The sequence below is a fragment of the Octopus bimaculoides genome, chromosome 7 (genome assembly GCF_001194135.2).
Source record: "Octopus bimaculoides isolate UCB-OBI-ISO-001 chromosome 7, ASM119413v2, whole genome shotgun sequence".
NCBI classification, from domain to species: Eukaryota; Metazoa; Mollusca; class Cephalopoda; order Octopoda; family Octopodidae; genus Octopus; species Octopus bimaculoides.
Window position 1 is genome coordinate 3,230,075 of NC_068987.1, and position 23,078 is coordinate 3,253,152.

Sequence of the window (23,078 nt, forward strand, 5' to 3'; positions counted from 1 at the left end):
CAGGCGGTACTGGCAACGGCTACGCTCAAAATGGTGTCTTTTACGTGCCACCTGCATGGGAGCCAGTCCAGCGGCACTGGCAACGATCTCGCTCGAATGTCCTTACACATGCGACCGGCACAGGTGCCATCACGATTTCGCTTTCGCTTGCCTCAACAGGTCTTCGCCAGCCAAGTTTCTGTGTCCAATGAAGGAGACGTTGGCGTGGGTGCCATCCGTCGAAATTTGTTTGATTTCACTTGCCTCAACAGGTCTTCGCAAGCGGAGTTTAGTGTCCAACGTAGGAAGGTATGCATCCTGGCAGAGGTCTTGGATTTAGGTCTCACTTGGCATCATTTAGCATCCATTTTCTATACTGGCATGGATTGGATGGTTTGATAGGAGCTGGAAAGCCAGAAAGCTGCACCAGGCTCCAGTTGTTTGTTTTGCAATGGGTTCTATGGCTGAATGCCCTTCCAAATGCCAACCACTTGACACAGTATACTGGGTGTATTTTACATGGTGCCAGCATGGAATAACAGACATGCATCTTTAGTGAATGAACATTGTACTTGTCTGATTATTCAGCTATTTATGACAAAGTTTACAGTTTTTGCTGACATCTCCTTTCTCCTTCGTTTCAGGTATCTATATATTTGCTGAAGCACATGCATGTAAAGATGTTCTGAATGCTGCAGAGAAATATATTTACAGCCACTTTGCAGAGGTTGAACAGTCTGAAGAATTCTTTGATCTTCCTAAAGAAACTCTAATCCATTTTTTAAGTAGTGAACACTTGCATGTAAGAACAGAACTGGAAGTGTTTCACCTGGCGCTTAGGTGGCTTCTGCATGACATCACAACTCGGAAAGTATTTATTTGGGATGTCATGTCTCCGGTTCGATTCCCTTTAATAGCAGAAAACCAACTGCAAGAATATCTTCAAAACTCTTTTGACTTAGGTGATAACGAACACGATATTTCTCTCTCTGTTATTTGCTATAAAATGTACAAACACAACAGATTAAAGACGAGTTTAATGAGACCTAGGTTACAAACATGCAAAAATATATATATAATTGCTGGATTTTCTCGACTCCAAGGCAAAAAATGGGCCGATGGCGAAACCCTGTCTTGTGTGGAAAAATTTGATACGTTTGAAAAGCAATGGAAAATTATGCCTGACATTGAAGATGCTCGGAGTGGCCATGGAACTGCTGTGTTTAATAAAAAGGTTTATGTTGCTGGGGGAGAGCATGAGTCATTGATTTGTGACACGGTGGAATGTTTTGATCCGACAACTGGCACATGGAGTGGAATTGCTTGTATGAATTTTCCTCGTTGTAATCTAGCATTATGTGCGGACAGGAATCATTTATATGCAATCGGAGGCTGGATTGGGAGTGAGTTGGGGGCCACCATTGAAAGATACGACTCGACACTTGATCAGTGGATAGTGTGTGGTAAAGTAAATACTCTGCGATACGCCATGGGATATGTTGAACATGAAGAAGGTGAGTGTTCGATATATTATAAGAGGTGAGCAGAAGTTATGATGGCATTAACTTACCATTTTGTCTTTGGTTCCTTCTTTTCATTATATGTAATTGTTTACATCTGAATCTTCAATTAACAGAGTCATTACTATCAACATATTCTGTGAAATTCTCTCTCTATTACATCCACAGTCTTACCCAGTCTACTTCAGGTCTCCTCTCTGCCTCTCTTAATACTCAAAACTTATCTAAACTCTTTTACTTCTTAAAATAAATGTTTCTATGCTACAAGGAGACCTTGTTTTTCTTGTTTCCCTTTGTTCTGAGCATTCTTATAGAGATCCCCCCCCCCTTGTGCTTTCTTTGTTTTGTGTAGCCAAGCACAAATTTTACAGCAACATGACTGAAACAAGTAAAAGAGTAATAAGTTATGTTTAGAATTTGTACAACGTAGAACTAATTCCATCAAATGAATACGTTTTATTTTATTTTATGGAAACACCATATTTTGTTATTTTATTTTATTTTAAAATATGATTTTAGGTTTATTCTATTTGATTGGTGGTGCTGATTATTCTGGCATTGAGTTGAAGACTACTGAGTGCTACAACCCTGTAACCAAAGAATGGACTGTTCTGAGAGATATGCCAACACAGAGAAGCCATGTCGCTGTAACCATCATTGACAACTATATTTATGCTGTTGGTGGCTGTAATGAACATGAAGGAGCCCTGGATGTTGTCGAAAAATATTGCATTGACACTGTAAGTATAGAATGATGCATATCTTCATCCAGCCTGTTCCTTATTCATCTCTGATTCTTTGGTCTGGGATAAAACAGTTTGTTCATTTGTCGACTGTGTTACACTTCTTACTGACTGATTGTAGATCAATCTAAGATTCTGTTTCTATCATAGAAACGTGGCCCAACAACCACCTACAGTGCTCTCCTACCCATGTTTACATCACAATGCTGCATATTCCATATGGATTTATGTACTTGCTGTATCCATTAACATGGGACCAGTGAACAGGATAAATATGGAGGCAGCTGATCCTAACAGACAATGCAAATAAGTGTTTTGTCAACAGAAAAGGGTAGAGAAAATGCGTTGATGGTAGAAGCTTTGCTGTTGTGAGCCAGGAGTTTGATGTCAATGAACCTACCATTCATTCTATGTACAAAGTGCTGAGAGATGATTCATTTATCACCCCTCCCCCCTCCCCCGTGAAAAACAATCATCGTCATTTAACGTCCACTTTCCATGCTAGCATGGGTTGGACGATTTGACTGAGGACTGGTGAACCAGGAGGCGACACCAGGCACCAATCTGATTTGGCAGTTTCTACAGCTGGATGTCCTTTTTAACGCTAACCACTCCGAGAGTGTAATGGATGCTTTTTACATGCCAACGGCACAAGGACCAGTCAGGCGGTTCTGGCTACAACCATGCTCAAAAGGTGTTTTTTACGTGCTACCTGCACAGGAGCCAATCTGTGGCCTTGGCAACAATCACTCTCGGATGATGCTTTTAACATTCCACTGGCACTCTTGCCAATCAGCGATTTTGATTATTTTTTTTTTAATGTTTAAAATAAAGACATTGTACCTGGTTTCAATATTTTATTTTTTAAAAAGAAGTCACATCTCTAAACAACCAGTGCCCCGTCTTCATGGCCATCCCTTATCAGCTCACAATACCTCCAAGGGGCCTCTATTGCTCAGGTTCAAAGTCACTACTAGAGCTGCTCCATTTTTCTTAACGAACTTCTCTTCATCTAACACCTGACTATTTGAAACATTATCACATCTTTTTACTGTTTATAATTCAAAATATTTTCATTACTGAATTCAACTATTTTCCATTTCATTTTTATTTTGTGTTCCTTCAGGACAGCTGGAGCATTATCCCACCGATGCTGTCCAACCGAGCTGGAGCCAGTGTTGTTGCCGTTGACAACATTATTTATGTCTTTGGTGGCTGGTTTACAGAGAAGGGTCTCATTGGTCAGTATATGGCACCTACAACACATTACACTTCAGAATGTTACAATCCCCAAACAAACAAATGGACAGCAGGTCCTTCAATGAGGACTGGTCGCTGTGATACAGGCATTGCAGTTCTTTTGTGATGTAGAGGAGGGCTTTTCATTTGGTTTCTTGATCTCACTGGTGTCAGAGGACATGGGCACAATTTGATCATATTTCTTCTACATTTTGAAAGAAAATACAAGGTGTTACTTTGACTAAATAAGTTTCTTAGTCAAATTAGTCTGGATCTTGTCTGTGTTCTATCACCAACACACTAATGTCCACTGGAGATATTATTCTGATCTCTTCCTGCTCTGCTGAATGTAGAGTCTAACAGGACAAGCAATATGTAGGATTAAGTAAAACATCATGCTACAACGTAATCAAAATTAATATTTCAAGTTATTTTTAGCCCAACATCAGCTCTGACTATTGTTTTTTGGGGGGGATTTTTTAAAAACCTATCGAATGTGTCCCTCTTCCCCCCCCCCTCCTAAGATGGTATAATGTGCTTTGAGGAAGATTTAGCTACTACTTCTAGCAGGCTGAGCAATCATATAAAGTCTCCTTTCAACGACTGGTATGATTACGATCTTGTGTTTTTCTGTAGGAGTTTTACTGTGATCAAAACATTCCAATGACCAGGTGTTCCAAATAAATACTTTATTTCATAAACATGGACACACAAGACATTGTATATCGACAACATTCCTTCCAAGATAGCTGATCATAATGTCAATGATGTTTAAGAATAAAGAAACTTTAAAAACACACAAAACAATGAATAAATTATAAATTAATGGCTAATTGAATATTTCATCATTTAAAACAATCTGCATGTATTTGATGTAAAAATTGATTTTATTTCACTTAGATTTGTGTAATAAGATGAAGTAGAATGGAATATTTCTGGCTGTATTCTTCATAGATGGTGAGAAGTGGTGAGTTTGTAAGATGTCCAGGTCGGTACGGTAGGTGTGTTAATTATCACAGGAAATGACATAGAAAACAAGACAAAAAAGAACAAGAAACAAGCAAAGAGGAAGAAAAAAACTAACACTTACCTGCCACCAAGCCTAGTATGTGCATTTCTTATATTATCTCTCTCTACTTCTATCTGCTATCATTATAGAGAAATTAACATATTGCTAGAACATTCTTTAGGAACTGTTAACTAAATTCTCTGCAACATTTTAATTTGGCAGCTTCCGAAGAGATATGCGTGAACCTTCCTAGTAGCAACTGAGCGATATTTAACAGCAAGAACTGTAGCTGTAGTTTAGCAAACCCTCAATTGTAAATACTCCAGATGTGCCCTTCCGTTTTTCAAAGACAAACATTTCTATTTCATGTGCATAAAGAAGCGGGGGGTGGGGGTGGGGAATCACTTCATAGGACACAATTTATAACCTTGTCACTAAATTCTGATTTGAAGTATTTTGTTATTTATTATTTAAAAGATGAGTTTTCAATATGGAGGTCTGTTTAGGCAAATATTTTCCAGAATCTTTGGACTGGGCCATTTGGTTTTAGAAAACTGTTGTGTAGGTAGGTTTCATATATTAGTTTCATTAAAATTTAGCATTTAATTTTCAAATACAAAATCGACAGAAATAATGCAAAAAGCTAATGGCATAAAGAGGTCCTTCTTGGTTAACAAAAACTTTGTGATTATAGGCACAAGTACAGCTGTGTGGTAAGAAGTCTGCTTCCCAACCACAAGGTTCCAGGTTCAATCCCAACATGTAGCACCTTAGGCAAGTGTCGTCTACTATAGCCTTGTCAGGGGATTTGGCAGACAGAAACTGGAAAAGGCCTAGTTGTGTGGGTATAGGTGTAAGTATATATAGGAAAGCTGAATAAAGAGATGAACGCTCAGGATGGTGTTAAACCATTTATATCTTGAAGTTTTCTACATACGTTTCGACGGAGGGCACTCCAAAAATGTCCAACCGGATAAGTATCAGGCTTTAAAGAAAAAGTACTGGTGTCAACTCAAATGACTAAAAGTAGTGCCCCAGCATGGCCGGTCTAATGCCTGAAGCAAGTAAAAGGTAAAAATTGTCCTTCATAGAAAAGGGGAGGTAATTAAGAAATACTTCAGAATCTTGAAGTTAATTTGAGCGTTTCGTTCAATGGTTCCCAACCTGTGGTCCGCGGACCCCTGGGGGTCTGTGAACAGGTTAAGCAGACAGAGGTTTCAATATCCAGGGGTCCAAGGCAGCAAGCTGGCAGAAACATTAGCACGCCTTGCGAAATGCATATCGGCATTCTGTCTTTATGTCCTCAGTTCAAATTCCGCTGAGGTCAACTTTGCCTTTCATCCTTTCGGGGTCGATAAATTAAGTACCAGTTGCATACTGGGTCGATCTAATTGACTGTCCCCCTCCCCCAAAATTTCGGGCCTTGTGCTTAGAGTAGAAAAGAATATCCTGGTGTCCATGGGAAAACTCATTTAAATAAAAGAGGTCCTTGATAGTGAAAAGGTTGGGAACCACTGGTTTAGTTGGTGAGGGATTTCAACATTCGTTTCTGGATGAGGTACATATATCGATCTTTGAGACATCATCATAGTCATGTGAAATAAGGTTTTTAGTCTGGCGATTTCAGTGTGAGCAAAAATTTAACACAATGAGAAAATATGGGTATTTTGAAGTAGTGAGGTATAAGAGATCCCTTACTTGAAAAACAGTTAAGGACTTCATATGGCTCCCATGCCTGTGGCACATAAAAACACTATCTGAACATGGTCAATGCCAGGCCCACTTGACAGACTCCTGTGCTGGTAGCATGTAACATGCACCCAACACACTCTCGTAGTGGTCGGCATTAGGAAGGGCATCCAGCTGTAGAAACATTGCCAGATCAGACTGGAGCCTGGTGCAGCCTCCTGGTTTGCCAGACCTGTCCAACCCTGCCAGCATGGAAAACGGATGTTAAACGATGATGATGATGTATTTGTGTGTATCATGCTGACACAAAAAAAAAAGAAATGTAATAACAAAAAGTATATCTGAAAGAAAATATTATTCAGCTTTATTAGCATCATCAAGGACCTCCTTAGTTGAATCCCTTTCTTTTGCAGTATTAAAAACTTCATTAGTTGAATCAAGATCATAGGATTTATCCAGCTTCCGCATGTCCCGGCCAAGTTTGGCTCCAACCCTTCCGACATACTTCAGAGCACTCTGTTTATGAAGTAAACGTCGATACTGAAAAACAGAAAATACAATTCTCATCAAACTTAAAATGACCCACAAATAAAGCCATTCAAAAACAATTTTGTAATTTAAGACAATATTAAAGAATTTCATTAGAACACCTATTGAAAGTAAATTATTACTTACTTCATTTGGAGATTTATAATGAGGATTTATATACAAGCAGGATTTGCAAAAACTTCCTTCAAATATTCGGACAAGATTAAGCACAAATCGTGGACCTAAAAGAAAAAAAATTGTTTTTATAAATTACCAAAATTATTGCAATTATTAAAAGAAAGAAAAGGTAGCAAGCTAGCAGAACTGTTAGCACAACAGGTAAAACGTCTAAGGGCACTTCGTCCATCTTTACATTCTGAGTTCCATTTTGCCTTTTATCCTTTTGAAGTCAATAAAATATGGTCTGTGTAGCTGACTTACATTCCCCCACCCTCCCGAAATTGCTGGCCTTGTGCCAAAACTTGAAACCATTATTAAAATACAGAGATGTGTAAAATTAGATGAAACAACATAACACAAGAAAGTCCATTTTATAGTTCTTTCTATAAACTGAACTACTTTCTCAGTTTAATGGACTTCATTCTTTGAGATGAATAAATTACATCAGACAAGTAATTATTATTCTCACCAAAATTCTGTCAATGTCCAAGTAGAAACTAGCAATTCTCATAAAATGGAAAAAAATCACAAGAACTTTATTTTGATGGACTTCCACCCAACCCATTTGATGGCTTTATAGACACTTCTTTCAAAATCCGTTTTGCTTTTCACACATTCACTTGTGTAGTTTGAAACTATGTCAAAGAAAGAAACCTCTGTCCCTTGCAAAACCTTACATGGACCCCTAATATATGTGAATCCCCAATTTACTATTTGGCCTGCACGGACCCTCAAGTCTTATGTGGACTAAATTAAAAATATTTCACTGGAACTTAATTGCATTTGGCTCAAAACAAGGGAATAGAACCAAACACAAGGTATTTTTAAACCAATTCCTCCACTTTTTTTGTATAAAGAAACTTTATGCAAAAATACTCACCAATTTCTACAAGTGTCCCCAGTTCATCTGTGATAGAATAATTTCTAAACCAAATACGATTGTCAAGGATTGAAAAAGAGAAAATGTGATCAATGAAAGGTTGGCTCTTTGGGTGTTGATTTGGTGTTCCAAAAATCTGAAATTCAAGAAGGAAAAGAAATGGTTAAAGATATTTAAAAAAAAAAATTCAGAATGTATATAGATTACAATTTGTCATCATTTAACGTCCATTTTCTATGCTGGCATGGGTCGGGTGATTTGACAGGAGCCCATCAGGTTCCATACTTTGTTTTGGCATGGCTTCTACAGCTGGATGCCCTTCCTAACCAACCATACATATTAATATTTAGAACTTCAAGACAAATAAGGTTTCACTCATTAACACAGCAAGATTAATTATAATAACAGTTTCTAACATAGGCACAAGGCCTAATAATAATGGTCTCAAATTCAGCAGTTTTTGAGGGGAGGGGTAAGTCAGTTACATCTACTCCAGTACTTGACTGGCAATTATTTTATCAACCCCAAAAGGATAGGCAAAATCAATCTTAGTAGAATCTGAACTCAGAATGTATACACACACACACACACAACTGAAGGACTTGCCCACAATTTTGCTCAATCAAAGTAGAACTAAACCAAGCCAGCCTCTGCCCCACCCCCATGCCTGCAGAAGTAAGTTGTATTATAAAAAGGAGTTGGAAAAGAATAGTAATTACTACAATGGGAAAAGATTTTTCTGAATACAAATACATCTTAAATTCAGAGCAAAAATCCAGAGTACACACACACGCACGGAAGATGAATATTATTATAAAACATAACTCACTTGTGTAAACAATTCTTTTAGGATTTTCCAGTGTGGTTCAGAATCAAATGTCTAAAAACATTGAAAGTAAAAAAAAAAGTAAAACCACAAATTAAAAATCCTCAAGCCCTTGATGGAACCTACATTTTCCTTAAGCCATCATTACAGATTCCCCACCCTCCTCTTTTGGGAGATTTTTTCTGTAGAATATTAACAGAAATGCTGACTCGACAGAATTAAATTAAAAACAAAGCGTCATCACAATTTACAGAGATTTATCTTAATGTTCTTATCTACCAATACCAATGATGACGAGAGATTTCCATCGATTGTTGTGTGAGAAGAAGAATTATTTAATATCAACCAGGAACTACATCTCCAGATGAAGTTGGTTGTTTAGCTTCTCAGGAATTTTAGATATGAACAAAAACAAAGATTAAAATCAAAAGCACATCATTTAACATCTGTGCTGCATGCTGGCATGGGTTGCACAGTTTGAGGATCAGATTGGAGACAAGGACTGGATCCTACTCCAGTGTCTCAAAGAGACACTGGAGTATGATGCAGTCATACTGAATGAAGTTTCTGGAGAGAGAGAGAGAGGAAGATTTTAGGCAGCAACACAAGTCCAGATTTACATTTCGTCTGAACCAATTCTGCCTTTAACACTTTCCTTTTGGCTGAAGAGGTTAAAGAATTAAACATGTTGATACAGGGAAATGATTCAGTTAACTGCATCACTGAAGTGCCAGCAGCCCACAAGGAAACCTTTGCATTTGGTGCGGAATTGTCAGGAGTTTGCATCACAGCAGATACATATGGGGGTAGGGGGAAACCAGTCAATGCAAGAGAGAAAAAGAGGAAATTTTTACTAATTCTGATTACACTAAAATGTTTGATTTAATGTTTAAAAGAAAATTAAAATTGAAAAAAGCTTAAATTACAATATTTGTATCAATAAAATATTTAATAAAACAGAAATCAATGAGATTATGAAATGTGAAAACCAGGGAGTACTCACTTGATCAAATATCAGCAAGGGTCTTGACCCCTTCAAACAGTTCCCTGTTAATTTCAATTCACACATAGTGTGAACTAAAAACAAACAAACAAAAAAGCTTTTTAACAAAGATTGAGAAACAAACAAAACAAAATATAAACATTTTACAAACAGAGGTTGGACAAAATAATGGAAACACCTAGCACCATAATTTTGAAATATCTACAAAACTGTCAAAAGCTTGTTTTTGCTTAATATGTTTTGCTAAAAAGGCTGTTTCTTTCAGATATCATCAGAAAAAGGTAATTAAAATTCATTAAAATGACAGATCTATCGGACTTTCAAAGAGGTCAAATTGTTGGTGCTCGTATGGCAGGCATTAGTATAGCAAAAACAGCCGAAATGTTTGGTGTAGCAAGAAGTACTGTATTGAAAGTAATGACAACCTTTGAGAAAGAGGGAAAAACCTTGTCGAAACAAAACCAAAACTTTCAGATAGGGACCATCAGACTCTTACACGAATCATTAGAAAGGATCACAAAAGTACAGTGGAGCTTAATGACCACCTGAAGAACCCAGTTTCCAAAAAAACTGTTTGCCAAGAGCGGCACAAAACCAGATTTCACAGGAGAGCTGCAATCAGAAAACCACTACTTTCAAAAACAAATGTTGCAAAGCATTTAGAGTGGAGTAAAAACCTACAGAATTGGTCCCTAGAGCAGTGGAAGAATGTTATTTTCTTGGATGAGTCATCCTTTACCTTATTTCCAACCACCGACCGAGTATACATGTGGAGACAGCCAAAAGAAGCATTTGACCCAGACTGCCTTCTTCCAACTGTTAAACACGGAGGATCTGTGAACATTTATGGTGCATTTTAGAAAAACAAGTAAAGAGTTGATAGCCTCCACCATCATCACTACAAGAACTGGAGACTTTTAGCTGAAATTCTTTTGGAAACAATTCAAACTTTGTACAAGTCCATAACTCATAGAATTCAAGCTGTAATTACTGCCAAAGGTGGTCCTACGCCATATCAAAATAAATTTGTTTGAAATTTTATGGTGTTTCCATTATTTTGTTCAATCCCTGTATGTATTTATGTATATATGTATATCTGTGTGTGTATTACCCCACCCCACCTACAAGTACTTGATCAAATCTTATGAAACTAGAAAATCATACACACACACACACAATAATGCTTCATGATGGAACTAAGAAGAACATTCAACCTAAAACACGTTATTCACACTGAAAATATTTACTTCAAATTTCAAGATTCTACTTACCGTTTTGTACATGAAACTTAGCAGATGGTCCATTTGGGACGTTTGATATCCTACAGAAAGTAAAAAAAAAAAGGACATAAATTAAATGATATAGAAACACATAAAAGCTTCTATTAATATATTTTACAAAATATGCACACATAAAAAACATTTTCTCAATTTTCACGCTCTCCTGTCTCAAAGAAACTAAACTTACCACATGTATAAATCTTTCTTTTTCCTTGATTCAAAAAGTATACACTTATTACAATTCCTCATTTCACACACCTACAAATTAAAAAAAAAAGGGGGAAATATATTACAGCAATGATTCACAGAACTGAAAGCAGAAATTTTCCAACGACAACTTAGTTTCAATTCCATAATTAAAAAAAATTTTTTTGTCATGCAGAGACAAACCAATGATAAGGGAAACTAGCAGAACTGACCTCAGGTTGTTGATCCTCACAGAGGAGATGAGGAACAACCAAGATAATTGATGATCAACCTTGTTCCAGAAGCCCCAAGGTGCTGTGCAGTGGTCCTGAACCTGAAACCAATTGGTTACAAAGCAAACTTCTTAACCACACAGCTACGCCCGCACCTTATATAAACCATCATGAGCTGAAATCCTTGCAGTAGCCCAAGATGTCCAAGAAAACAATGTCTTTGTGCCAAGGAGACTTGCTAATCGGTCACACATTTTTTGATGCGGGGGAGGGTTAGGGACCAAAATAATTTAATACTGGAAGAAAAACCTTGCTTTTTGTGATGCAGTCTTTTGGGTTATGCTATTTAGCTTTAAGTAAACCCTAACCAGATATAGAAGAGACATTCAAGGATCTTTTAATTTTAGTGTACTTTCACTGCACTATCCAATGTCTCTATTTCTAAATATAGTAGGATGTGCTTTGAGAGGAATTTGGCTGGTATTTCAAGCAAATCAAGTGATCGTGTACAGGCTGCCTTGTTGGCTTTGTAGTATGATAGGAAATGATTTTTGTATTTCTAAAATGTCATCAATCATAGCCGTAGAAGAAGCTTTTAAAACGTAATAGAATCTATCATCAATTAGGACACATATCTAATACAAATGCAAAATCAATAACTAATACAATCAATATGTAAATAATAAGAAATATTTTTTTACAGTTTTTCACTTACCTGATTTACTGCAGGAATATCATCTTTGCAATTCATTTTGGGTTCTGCCCAGTAAACAAAAAAATAATCTTTTTAGACAAACCAAAAATATATGAAGTCAAAATAATAATAATTCTTTCTAATTTTTGGCACAAGGCTAGTAATTTTGAGGGCATGGAGAAATTGACTACATCAACCCCAGTGTCTCACTGGTACTCATTATATCAACCCCAAAAGGATGAAGGGTAAAGTCGACTTCAGTGGAATTTGAACTCAGAATATAACGATGGATGAAATGCCACTAAACACATAATAATATACTGTGCAGGAAACAAACTTCAATGAATATCATCATCACCACTTAACGTCCATTGTCCATGCTGGCATCGGTTGGATGGTTTGACTGGGACTGGCAAGTTGGAAGGTTGTACCAGACTCCAGTCTGATTTGGCATTGTTTCAATGGCTGGATGAGTGTAATGGTTGCTTTTACATGACACCTGTGTCTGCCACAACTACGATTTCGCTTGACTCGATGAGTCTTCTCAAGTGCAGCATAATGCCAAAGGTTTCAGTCATTCATCATTGCCTCCATGAGGCCCAAAACTTGAAAGGTGCTTTTCATGTGTCACCCTGATTTTTAATACATGCTGGTAAAAGCATAAATTAAAATATTATCTACTTCTATCAATGATATAACTTACACAAAAAGGATATTGTCCTTGCTATTCAAGTAAATAATGGTTATATTTCCACATCTATTTTTTCCATACTGGCATGGGTGGACAAGAGTTCTTGAAGCAGTTTTCTACAGCTTGATGCTTTTCTCAACACCATTTTTATAAATTTACAATACTTTATTCCATGTCTTTACTCACTGAAACCCATCAAATTACCAGGTTTTTCCTTTATGTGGGGCCCAAACGACATCACAGCTGGTGTCATGTAAAAAGCACTTATACGGTTGGTGTTATGAAGGGCATCCATGCAAAACAATGGAGCCTAGTGCAGTTCCCAGCCTTACCAGCGTCCAACCCATGCCAGCATGGAAAACAGTCATTAAATGATGATATATCCAAGATAATACATAGTTACAAGGAACGTGAAACCATGCGGTTACAAAGTAAGCTGTTTCATCACACAGCTATATTTCCCTGACGTTGAATTAAATGATTTTAGTTCTTTAACTGTTTATTCTAAATGACAATTCTAATTCTGCACAATAAAGAAAATAAAGTTTATCAACATCATAGTAATTAAAAGCTTTTACCTCGTTTACAGTGAGGCATTAATCTCTTCATGTCGTTCATTAAGTGACGAGCCTGGGCCATAATCCCTCGGGTGGCAAGCACCAATACCCTCTGTTTGTTTATCCATTTAGTCTGTATTAAAAAAGACACATTTCGGCAATTCAGTTACAAGAACACAAGAGAACCAGTTTGAATTCGCATTCACGTTTAAATTGAACAATAAACCCATGGTTGTTCATATTAACTGATTGAAGCGACCAGTCTATGGTTTGTATCAAAGAATAAAGATAGAAAATGACAAGTAACATTAAGTATCAGATGCCAGGTGGATCCTAAGACCATCCTAAGGACATCGTTTTCGGTCTAAACTCGCACGGATCCGTTGACCACCAAAGGAATTTGGTAAAATTTACCAGGATTTTATTAAGTTTAACGATGCAAATGTATACAGTAAATTAAAAAAAAGACACATAAAGAACATCTGGAAATTATTTTTCACTTTTGTCCATAAATTTATTCGAAGAAAGGTGGGTAGGGAATTCAGCAATTTGTGGGTCATTAGGAAAATGTGTAGTGAGAAACTTAAATGAATGTAGAACGAATCTGCGTCATTTCACAACATCTCCACGTGAGTGAGAATAACGACTGATATAATGAAGTCGTGAATTTCTTCGAATTGTTGGAGGAAAAACATACTTTTTATGGTTATTAACGTTTGAGAATTTTTAATTTACATTTTCTTTTATTTTTTCTTGAGTGTTCGATTTAATAAATTTTTATGAAAGATAAAAATGAACAAAATACATTTATGAAGCGAAGCATAAGGCTTACGACGCACGTGAAAAAAAAAAAGGATATCGAATTAGTTATATCGTTTTTGCTTTTTTAATTTCAATAAATTGAAACGGTACACATACCTTTTTGACGGGTGGATCATCAGATTGTATAACAGAAGGTAAAACTTCAACTTTCTCCTCTGGTTTCGACTTTTTTTTCGCAGGTTCAACACGCGACGCCTTCCTCTTCGCCATTTTTAAATTACAACGTGACGACAGGAAGTACGAAACTATCAACGGGACAAATATATGTGCATATTTAATTAAAAACAGACGTGTTCTATTTTTAAATAATTTCGTATTAAAATATCAATTTAATTGTAAAATAATTTATCGTCGCAAAATTTATTTTAAATGCGCCTCGGATAATGGTAAACTTGTCGAAAATGAAGGCGATGAATAGTCGACCATACTGACCTTCATTTTCGCTTTAAAGCAGCCGACATAATATTTATCTAGACGAGAGAACAATACGTAACTTACATTTGACTTTGCCTTTCATCCTTTCGGAGTCGATATATTAAATACCAATTGTGTACTGGTGGGGAGGGGGTCTATGTAATCGACTGGCTCCCTCCCCCAAAATTTCGTGCCTTGTGCCTAGAATAAAAAAGAATATCTGCATACGACCTTCGATGTTCTGGGTTCCAATCATACCGACTGTGATATTGCCTTCCGTCCTTTCTAGGAATGTTAAAAGATAAGAACTAGTCAGTTACTGGAGTCGATTAACCCAATTGTATCGTTTCCCCTCAAAATGAAGAAAGTAAGCGTAAAGCAGACGGAGAAATTCCAACTGTTATGGGTGTCCTCGTTCGGATTTTCTATAGAACTCGGAACCAGTACAATAAGTTACGTTTCATAAGCAAGAGAATTATGAAGTTCAACAACCGTGCAATGTATATTATTACTAGAATGTCGTTTGTTCGAAGAAGTCAGAATATATAACGATCGACTTGAGCTTTACCAAATCAATCTTGGTCTTACCGATTTTTTTTTTTTTTTTTTTTTTTTTTTTTTTTTTTGGTCTGGTTAGTTTGAATTTGGAAAAATAATCTGTTGAAGTTCATTAATGATGTAGCCGACCATTTCTTTTCTCATTGGATCCAATTGGGCAAATAATCTTTTCTACTCTAGGCACAGGGCCCGAAATTTTGGGGAAGAGGAACCAGTCGATTAGATCGATCCCGGTATTTCACTGGTACTTAATTTATCAACCCCGAAAGGATGAAAGGCAAAGTCGACCTCGGCGGAATTTGAACTCAGAACGTAACGGCAGACGAAATACCGCTAACGTTTCTGCCAGCTCGCCGCCTTAATTGGGCAATAATTTGTATCAGCACTAAAGACATTACGGAAAGAGCCACGAGCTCCCCATCAATCTGCCTCTTTGTAGAGGTCTGATCTGCTTGAAATGGCACCCAAATCGCTATCAAATTACATCCTAGGGTTTTCAGAGCTGGATTATGTAACCTTAAAATATACTATTTTAAAAAAAAGTAGTGGGGTTGTCACGACTGAAACGCTTTCGACTATAAATTTGCTCGATTAGAACAAGTGTATAAGATTGCTTAAAGTGTAAGAAGTTTAACCAAATATATCTTTATTGCTGGAATTCCAAGTTGTTCTCTGTTGTAAGTATACGCTGAAGAAACCCTACCTAAAAAAAGTCAAACTTTGGATTTATTAATACGATTCAGATTTTGACAACGATAAAATCAAAAACAATTTTCAAATGGTTTTTAAATAATTTATGAAGTTATAGTCTTGATTGTGCATTTCGCCGTGAGTAATAACATGAAACTAAGCTTCTGGAGTAACTTGGTCATCGAAACTTTAGACAAGATTCGCCAAGAGGTTGAGACTTTCTTTTTATTCCTTATTTTCTGTTGGTAGATTTCTATAGTTAAAAATAAAATTATTACGTTTATCTAAATTCACTAAAAATATGAAACAAACTTTTAAGATTTCAAGTCGAATTCATTTGAAGTCAATAAACGTCGTAAAGAAAGTGATTAGAAGCAGGACAGAAAATTCGATTTCAAGTTGCTTTCAACTAGTTTAATGTCAAATTATTTTTTAAAATTAATCTCTAAAAGAGAATAGGCAGGTAGAAAGGAAATAAAATTGTATTTAAAAAAAATTTATTCATTTAATATTATAAATAAAAGCCATTAAAAGGACATAACAGAATAACTGGGCTAAATACAAGTTCTAAAAACAGTTAATTTCCGAGAACATGGAAATTGTTTTTAAAGATTTTAATCTAAGATTCCGTCTTGTATTTGCATATTTCGTGTGTCTGTGTATTGGAAGGAGAAAGATTAAAACCTAATGAATTAGTACTAAATATTTTATAATTTAAAAAAGGTCTTGTTAACCCAAGTATTAAAGGTTTCGACTAATCCTTCAAAAGTTGGTCTGTCCTGCGGTTTTCTATCCCAGCACTGCTTGTAGAGAGTCACATATGCCAAATCTTTCGAAGTCTTTAGAGAATCGATTTCCTTTGGACGTAGATTGTCAGTCACCACTTTATAGATAATTACGTGCGGATTCTCATACTCAAAAGGCACTTTTCTTGATAACATTTGCCATAATATGATTCCAAAGGAATAAACATCACATTTCTTGGTCGGTTGCTTTCCTTTTAAAAGTTCTGGGGCGATGTATGTTGCCGTACCAGACAATGAAGACGTTTCCACAACTGGCCATTTTACACACTGACTGCAACCAAAATCACAAATTTTACAAACATCATTATCTGTGATGATAATATTTGTGGGTTTCAAATCCAAGTGGACAACATGCTTTGAATGGATGAATTCCATGGCCTTTGAAACTTGTAAACCATATTTCACACGACGATTATAACAGAGAACTTCTTTAGAGTCATCGATGAGACACCGTAAATTTCTCTCGCCAACATATTCCATAAGAATCAAGCCATTTTCATGACCAGTCCAAAAAGAATGGACCATTAGAGTCCTTACTATGTTGGGGTGTTCAAAATGAAGTAAACGTTGTTCAGCTTTTAAACATTTTATCACCAAATTGTCAGGTTTGCGATGCAAAATTTTTAAGGCAAATTTTTTCGATTTCCAACAAACTAAATAAACGGTACCAAATCCTCCACTTCCAAGTTTCTTAATTATATGGAGATCTTTTCTAAGTTGCCCGTCAGCATTGTTATTAAATGGAATAATTTTATGACAATTTATGTGTCTACATAAAGAATGCGGTGTAATAACATCCTTAGAACATAAATTGTCGGTCATTTGTTTTGTAAAATCAGAGAAGAAAGTCTTTTGGTATTTATCGTTGTGATGGGCCATGTTGAAAAGCATTCAAGAAACAAGCATTATTGTTTATGTAACACATAAGTCCGAGGGGCATTTTTTTAAAAAACAGAAAAATATTTCTGAAATATGTTTATATTCTGTAAATAGATGTACCGAACCATTAATTTTTTCATACAAACAGGACAAATAACAAATGAACTGTTGATAATAAATGACTTTTATCCATTTCTTTCTATCACGAAACTTAGTTCACAACTATAAACTTTTTGTCCCAGGCACATTTTGGTAGATAATGGCATATATTGGTAGAAGGCGGAGATTCGAAAACTTCACTAAAATGTATAAAACTACTAAACCATTTCACCATACTAATTGGCTGTCATACTTTCAAGAACAAACGGAGATCTATTTCTGTTGAGGCAAGACTCACGGACAGAGCTTCCGGTGAAAGAAGCCAAAATAAATGGTATCCATCCTGATTCCTTTAGGCACAGACGCATTTTGTCGAGGCGGAGAGAGATATAAATGGTTAAATTGATTTTGAAACATAACAAGTATTTATCTGCATTGACAACGCGAAAATATCGTATTCTGCCGTTTCTAATTCTTAATATCAAATATAAAACGTGAACTGGACGGGCACAAATGATAAAATACCCAACTCTACGCTCTGAGTTCAAAAACTGTCGGAACAAAATAGATGATTGTTAAGTAGTGAAGTTGATTAAACTGACATAATGCTTTCTCCTTGCCAAAAACCAACACGACGATAAACGAGAATCAACGTTTATCCTGCAGTATTTAGTCGCATCCTTTCACGTTTTGAGTTCAAATCTCACCGATGCCGTCATTGAATTTTTAATTCTTCCAATCAATAAAATAAATCCAAGAAAAGTTTGACGTTGTACCAAAAGCTAAGAATCAAATTTTTAACGCTTTCTCCTTTCTCAGGGCCTCGTGAAAAATATAATAAACTTCCCTTTTTTTTTTTTTTTTGGTGTGGCCTCCAAAAAAATATTCAGGTTTTGGATTTGGCCCGGATATCAAAAAGGTTGAGAGCCACGGGGCGAGGCACCATAAAACATTCAGTGAAATATTGTCATTACTGAAGTTCGATCCAGCAAATATATTGATTACTGTCGTAATCAGCGATAGGATAACGATAGAATATTATAATTCGTAACAATTACATTCTTAATAAGGTGAGTAAAGCATGGCTTTTAACTAACCAAGGGTTAATAGAAGAAAAATTAAATTCACGAGATACAATTTTTACTTTGCTGCAGTCGACATTTTTTTTTTCTTTCAGTTTATAAACCGAGGAACGTCTACCATATTTGATGGCATATAAATCACACCAGCTTAATAAAAAAAAATAATAATAAATCCTCAAAAATGTAATGCCGGGTCCCTATATGCCAAGTTGGGCTTCCCATCAGCTTTACTGCACTGGAAATATTTTTTCCTGAAAGTGCGACGCCAAAATGGGTAGAATGGTGGTGGTGTGGTGGGTATATATACCCGTGCCTCTTTTATGCCATTAAATATGGTATTTTAGACAAGGAGATTTCGTCTTAAATGACCAGAGAATCACATGTTTACTGCGATTCTATATAAATTATATTTATTACTTTGAATCATATTATATGGCAATATCATTATTATCGTCGTCGTTTAACAGCCGCTTTTCCATGCTAGCATGGGTCAGACAGAATTTGTTGACGGAGTCCTTCCTGTCGCCAACCCTTACTTGCTTCCAAGCAAACATTTCCCTATGGCCAGACCTATTTTGCATGAAAGAATAAAAATGAACAACGTCGCTTGTATAATGGTAACGCTCGTTTACAATCACCACAAGATTTCAGGACATAGGAAGGTACACACACACACACATACGATGGGCTTCTTTCCGGTTCCATCTATCAAATCCCCAAATCCGTTCGCAAGGCTTTGGTCAGCCCTGGGGTTATAGTAGAAGACATTTGCCCCAGGTGCTACACAGTGGAACTGAACCCAAGACTAAATGGTTGGGAAGCTCTTTAACCTCACAGTCACACCTGTAATGAATTTCCTTACAACAAAATTCTTTTAATGTTGTTTCAACAAGATAATGGCCAGGGATTAAGTAAAAAAAAAAAAAAAGATTAGAATTTCATAATAACAGACTTCGTTTTTGAATTTCGTTTGATGTGAACTTGTGTGTTGAAACAGATCCTGTTGTGTCTGGGGAAGGTCATCATGCGAATAACAAACACACACACACTGGTTCTATTTCACTTCTTTATTGTCCATCAATTGGTTAGTTACAAAAATAGCTAACCAATCAATCATTAATTTGTCTCAGACTCAGGATAGGCATTGTAGAGAAAGAGCATATCATTAATGGGGGTCGCAAATAGTGATGAAAAGACTTTGACAAACAACTAATTGATTGTTTAACTAACAAACAAAACAAATGATCAATAAGTTAATTGGTTAGGTAACTAACCAATTGACTAACAAAGAAGTGAAATAGAACCAGTGCATGTGTTTATTGGTGTAACGACCGTCCCTAGATAACAGAATTTTATCAGTATTAGGGTGTGAGGGGGAAGAGTACATTATTATTTTTATTGGAAGATATCTTTAACATTTAATAAGAAATTCAAAAGTAACAAAAATAATAAAAAGGCAACTTTTTTCTTTTTTCCAGTCATAATTTATTATTCCAACATTTCTACAAACCTGAAAACACAAGCAACCTCCCACAAGATATTAACAGTAATAATTTAACAAGAAATGTATGATATCGAAATAACAAGAAAGCACATGTTGAAAAGATAATGTTGAAAATTCCCTTGGAAAAACCTTCATAATGTCTTGGCAACAAAACTAAAATTCTAAAAAAATACTAGATTTGTCTGAGAAAATATCTAAATACATTGACACAAAAATATCCGAAAATTTAATTCACCATTTTATAATTTAATGTTGTAAACATGGAATATAACTACATGTTGATAATCTAATGCATTCAAAATAATACAAATAGGCATAAATCTAATTTAACAGTTTTTTAAAAATTCAGTTTATAACAATTTGTTTTGGTTTTGTTTTGTTTTTTTGTATTTAGTTCATAACAAAAGTTATAATGAGCAACAAATTCAGAAAATTAGAAGTCAAATATGGATTGTATACTTTAAACTTTCAATAAGTAATTATCAAATAATAGAGTTTGAAATTTTGACATAAGGCCAGCAATTTCGGGGGGAGGGATTAATTACATCAACCCCAGTATACAACTGGTACTTATTTTATTGAAAGGCAAAGTTGACCTTGGCAGAATTTGAACTCAGAATGTAAAGACAGGTGAAATGCCACTATGCATTTCGCTCACCATCCTGCCAGTTCGCTGCCTTGATAATAATCACCAAATATCAAAATTATAACAATGTTTTGAAATTTATTTTCCCATGTAAATTGTCTTATTGCTTTTGGAATTAAAATGATTGATCAGATACAACAAAATACCACGTTTCCTGTTCAAGAAACTGCACTAAATATATGGTATCCGTGTAAGGCATTGTTTTAAATTTATTGCTTTTATACTCAATATCAAATTGTATGTTTAGTGCCTATTTTATGCATATATATTTCAGAAATATATTCCAGGATATATATATATAAGTATTTTAGAAAAAAAGTCAGACACTTGTGACAATATTATTACTTCAGGAAGAGATCAAACTCACTATTTTATCAAGATAATATTTTAATCTGCCACAGATATTTGCAGAGAATTTATGAATCACATGAAATTTAATGCTGTAAATGGTTTTCACAACAACTTGAAAATATGATTAAAAGATTAAATACTAAAGATTGATGAGTATCATAATATTATTTTGGAAGTCAAATAAAATTGGAATGTTGTTTTGTTTTTGTGAAGAAATCATGAACGATGAACTACTGTTATGGAAAATTATTGCTTTAGGAATTGAGATTACCAAACAATATTATAATACAGAGAAGTTTTAGCATCAAGAACTTCCACTACAATGAAGCAAGTATGAGGCCCTTTGGATTCTGGCTAATAAATTCTTCAAAAATTCTTTAACACAACAAATTTTTACTATCACTTACTAACTCTCATCTCTCTTAACCAAAATAATCTCAATGTAATGGAAACTTTTTATCAGAATCTTGTTTGTTTTTATTGCCAATGATGCTAACAAAACAGAGCACCAAACAGTAGAAAAAGAAGTATTATAATTACAAGAAAAAAATGCAAAATCTCCTTCAGAGAGTTCATAGAAGAGTTTGGTTTTTAACAAGGAGCGAAAGAGAGTCATTCACCATTTTGTAACCATGGTAACAACTGCTATATATTTTCTGTTTCAGAAGGAGAGCAAGTGCTTAAAACATTAGGTTCTTTCACTCCTCAGGACAAATAAACATACTGAATTCTTCAACAAACTCTTCTGTGGATGAATTTTTTTTGCCAACACAATTCATCAGCATTTTCATCAGAGACGTGATTTTTACCAGAACATAACTATTCTCATTTTCTCCTTTCCAAAAGTTAATTTAAAGAAAGAAAAAAACATAATAGTGACCAATTCATCATCATTGATAAATAGAAACCTTACTTCTAGTGGAAGTTCCTTTCTGGCCAATAATTTATAAAGTGGTTGAGAGAGAGAGTAAATTAAACAAATACAATATTTGATCATTGTGAGCCGTACGAAGAGAGTATGAATGGTAATACACACTGATCTTGTTGCAAACATTTCACTTGAACAAATTCCTAATAGAATAAACATTTTTTTTTTTTTTTAGAATCCTTCAAAGTACCAAATTCTAGCAAACTAATCTTATCAAAAAGAACTTTTTTTTTTCATAAGTTGAAATATTTCACTCAGAAAACAAATTCATTCATTAGTCTTACATATTACAAAACAATTAAATCTGAAATACCAACTATGATTAGAATAACGATATGGACTATGATTATCAAAAAAAAAAAAAAAAAAAAAAAAAAAAAAAAAACAATTTCTAGAATTGGTCCAAAATTTTCAATTTCACTTTAAATTTCCAAAGAACGTTTAAGGTGAAAAGTTCTTCAACATTTTTAGGCTTTTATAGTTTGGGGTCTATGCTTCAAAATCAATTCTAAGACAGATTCATCAGCAAGAGTACTTATATCACCAAAATCTGTGTCTCCAACAGCAATTTTACGAAGAATTCTCCGCATAATCTTTCCAGATCGAGTTTTAGGCAAGCCAGGAGCATATTGGATATAATCCGGTTGGGCAAACGGTCCTATTTTGGTACGAACTGAAAATAAAAATTGAAGATAAAAATATACAAATTATATCCTGGACATGTAATTTTTAACGAACAAAACAAAAGGCACTTTTGTAGTTCTGTAATTCCTAAGGTTGTTGGGAGAAGAAGTAAAAGAAAGCTAGCGTATGTGTGTTTGTGTGTGTACATATATGTTTAGACTAATGATGTGAATACATTAGGAAAGCTTTTTAGTTAATTACCTTTGCATTTCAGTTCGGTGATTAATTTCTCAGTCAATTCAAATCCCTGGAAAACGAATTGAAAAATCATCAAATCAAACAAATTAAAATCCCAGAAAATTAAAGAAATTCTACATGTAATTCCCATGTTGAAGAATGACAGTATCAAAATTATCTGTGAAATAGTTCGTGTATATT

At 35.2% G+C, this 23,078-nt stretch overlaps 4 protein-coding genes across 6 annotated transcripts in view; 1 reads left to right on the forward strand and 3 right to left on the reverse strand.

Annotated features, from left to right (window-relative positions):
• LOC106871592 (actin-binding protein IPP) overlaps positions 1–4,314 on the forward strand; it is an 8,950-nt gene extending 4,636 nt beyond the window's left edge. For both annotated transcript variants that reach the window (XM_014918109.2, XM_052969160.1), the window contains exons 4-6: positions 624–1,493; positions 2,019–2,239; positions 3,369–4,314. In XM_014918109.2, coding sequence (XP_014773595.1) covers positions 624–1,493; positions 2,019–2,239; positions 3,369–3,608 — 1,331 coding nt within the window. In that variant the 3' untranslated portion in view covers positions 3,609–4,314. The remainder of the gene's footprint in view (positions 1–623; positions 1,494–2,018; positions 2,240–3,368) is intronic.
• Positions 4,315–6,517: 2,203 nt separating this feature from the next.
• LOC106871577 (ribosome biogenesis protein BRX1 homolog) lies at positions 6,518–14,591 on the reverse strand. Its single transcript, XM_014918083.2, has 11 exons — positions 14,558–14,591; positions 14,156–14,304; positions 13,259–13,370; positions 12,011–12,054; positions 11,064–11,134; positions 10,868–10,917; positions 9,597–9,670; positions 8,597–8,647; positions 7,768–7,903; positions 6,855–6,949; positions 6,518–6,719 (listed from the first exon to the last, which is right to left on the reverse strand). Exons 1-11 carry the CDS (start codon positions 14,574–14,576, stop codon positions 6,534–6,536), a joined length of 987 nt encoding a protein of 328 aa, XP_014773569.1. The 5' UTR covers positions 14,577–14,591; the 3' UTR covers positions 6,518–6,533.
• Positions 14,592–15,110: 519 nt separating this feature from the next.
• On the reverse strand, positions 15,111–18,047 carry LOC106871583 (serine/threonine-protein kinase mos). The gene has a single exon (XM_014918092.2). It carries the CDS (start codon positions 17,416–17,418, stop codon positions 16,429–16,431), a length of 990 nt encoding a protein of 329 aa, XP_014773578.1. The 5' UTR covers positions 17,419–18,047; the 3' UTR covers positions 15,111–16,428.
• Positions 18,048–20,048: 2,001 nt separating this feature from the next.
• The window catches only part of LOC106871585 (acetyl-coenzyme A synthetase, cytoplasmic), a 37,204-nt gene continuing 34,174 nt past the window's right edge, over positions 20,049–23,078 (reverse strand). For both annotated transcript variants that reach the window (XM_014918095.2, XM_014918094.2), the window contains exons 15-16: positions 22,902–22,947; positions 20,049–22,689 (exon numbers count right to left, since the gene is read on the reverse strand). In XM_014918095.2, coding sequence (XP_014773581.1) covers positions 22,484–22,689; positions 22,902–22,947 — 252 coding nt within the window. In that variant the 3' untranslated portion in view covers positions 20,049–22,483. The remainder of the gene's footprint in view (positions 22,690–22,901; positions 22,948–23,078) is intronic.

Coding starts and splice junctions, on each gene's coding strand:
- LOC106871583 (XM_014918092.2), bottom strand. CDS start 17,418: ATGCTTTTCAACATGGCCCATCACAACGATAAATACCAAAAGACTTTC.
- LOC106871577 (XM_014918083.2), bottom strand. Junction 12,055..13,258: donor AATGCCTCACTGTAAACGAG/GTAAAAGCTTTT, acceptor TTTACTGGGCAG/AACCCAAAATGAATTGCAAA. Junction 9,671..10,867: donor TAAGTTTCATGTACAAAACG/GTAAGTAGAATC, acceptor GTTTGTTTTTAG/TTCACACTATGTGTGAATTG.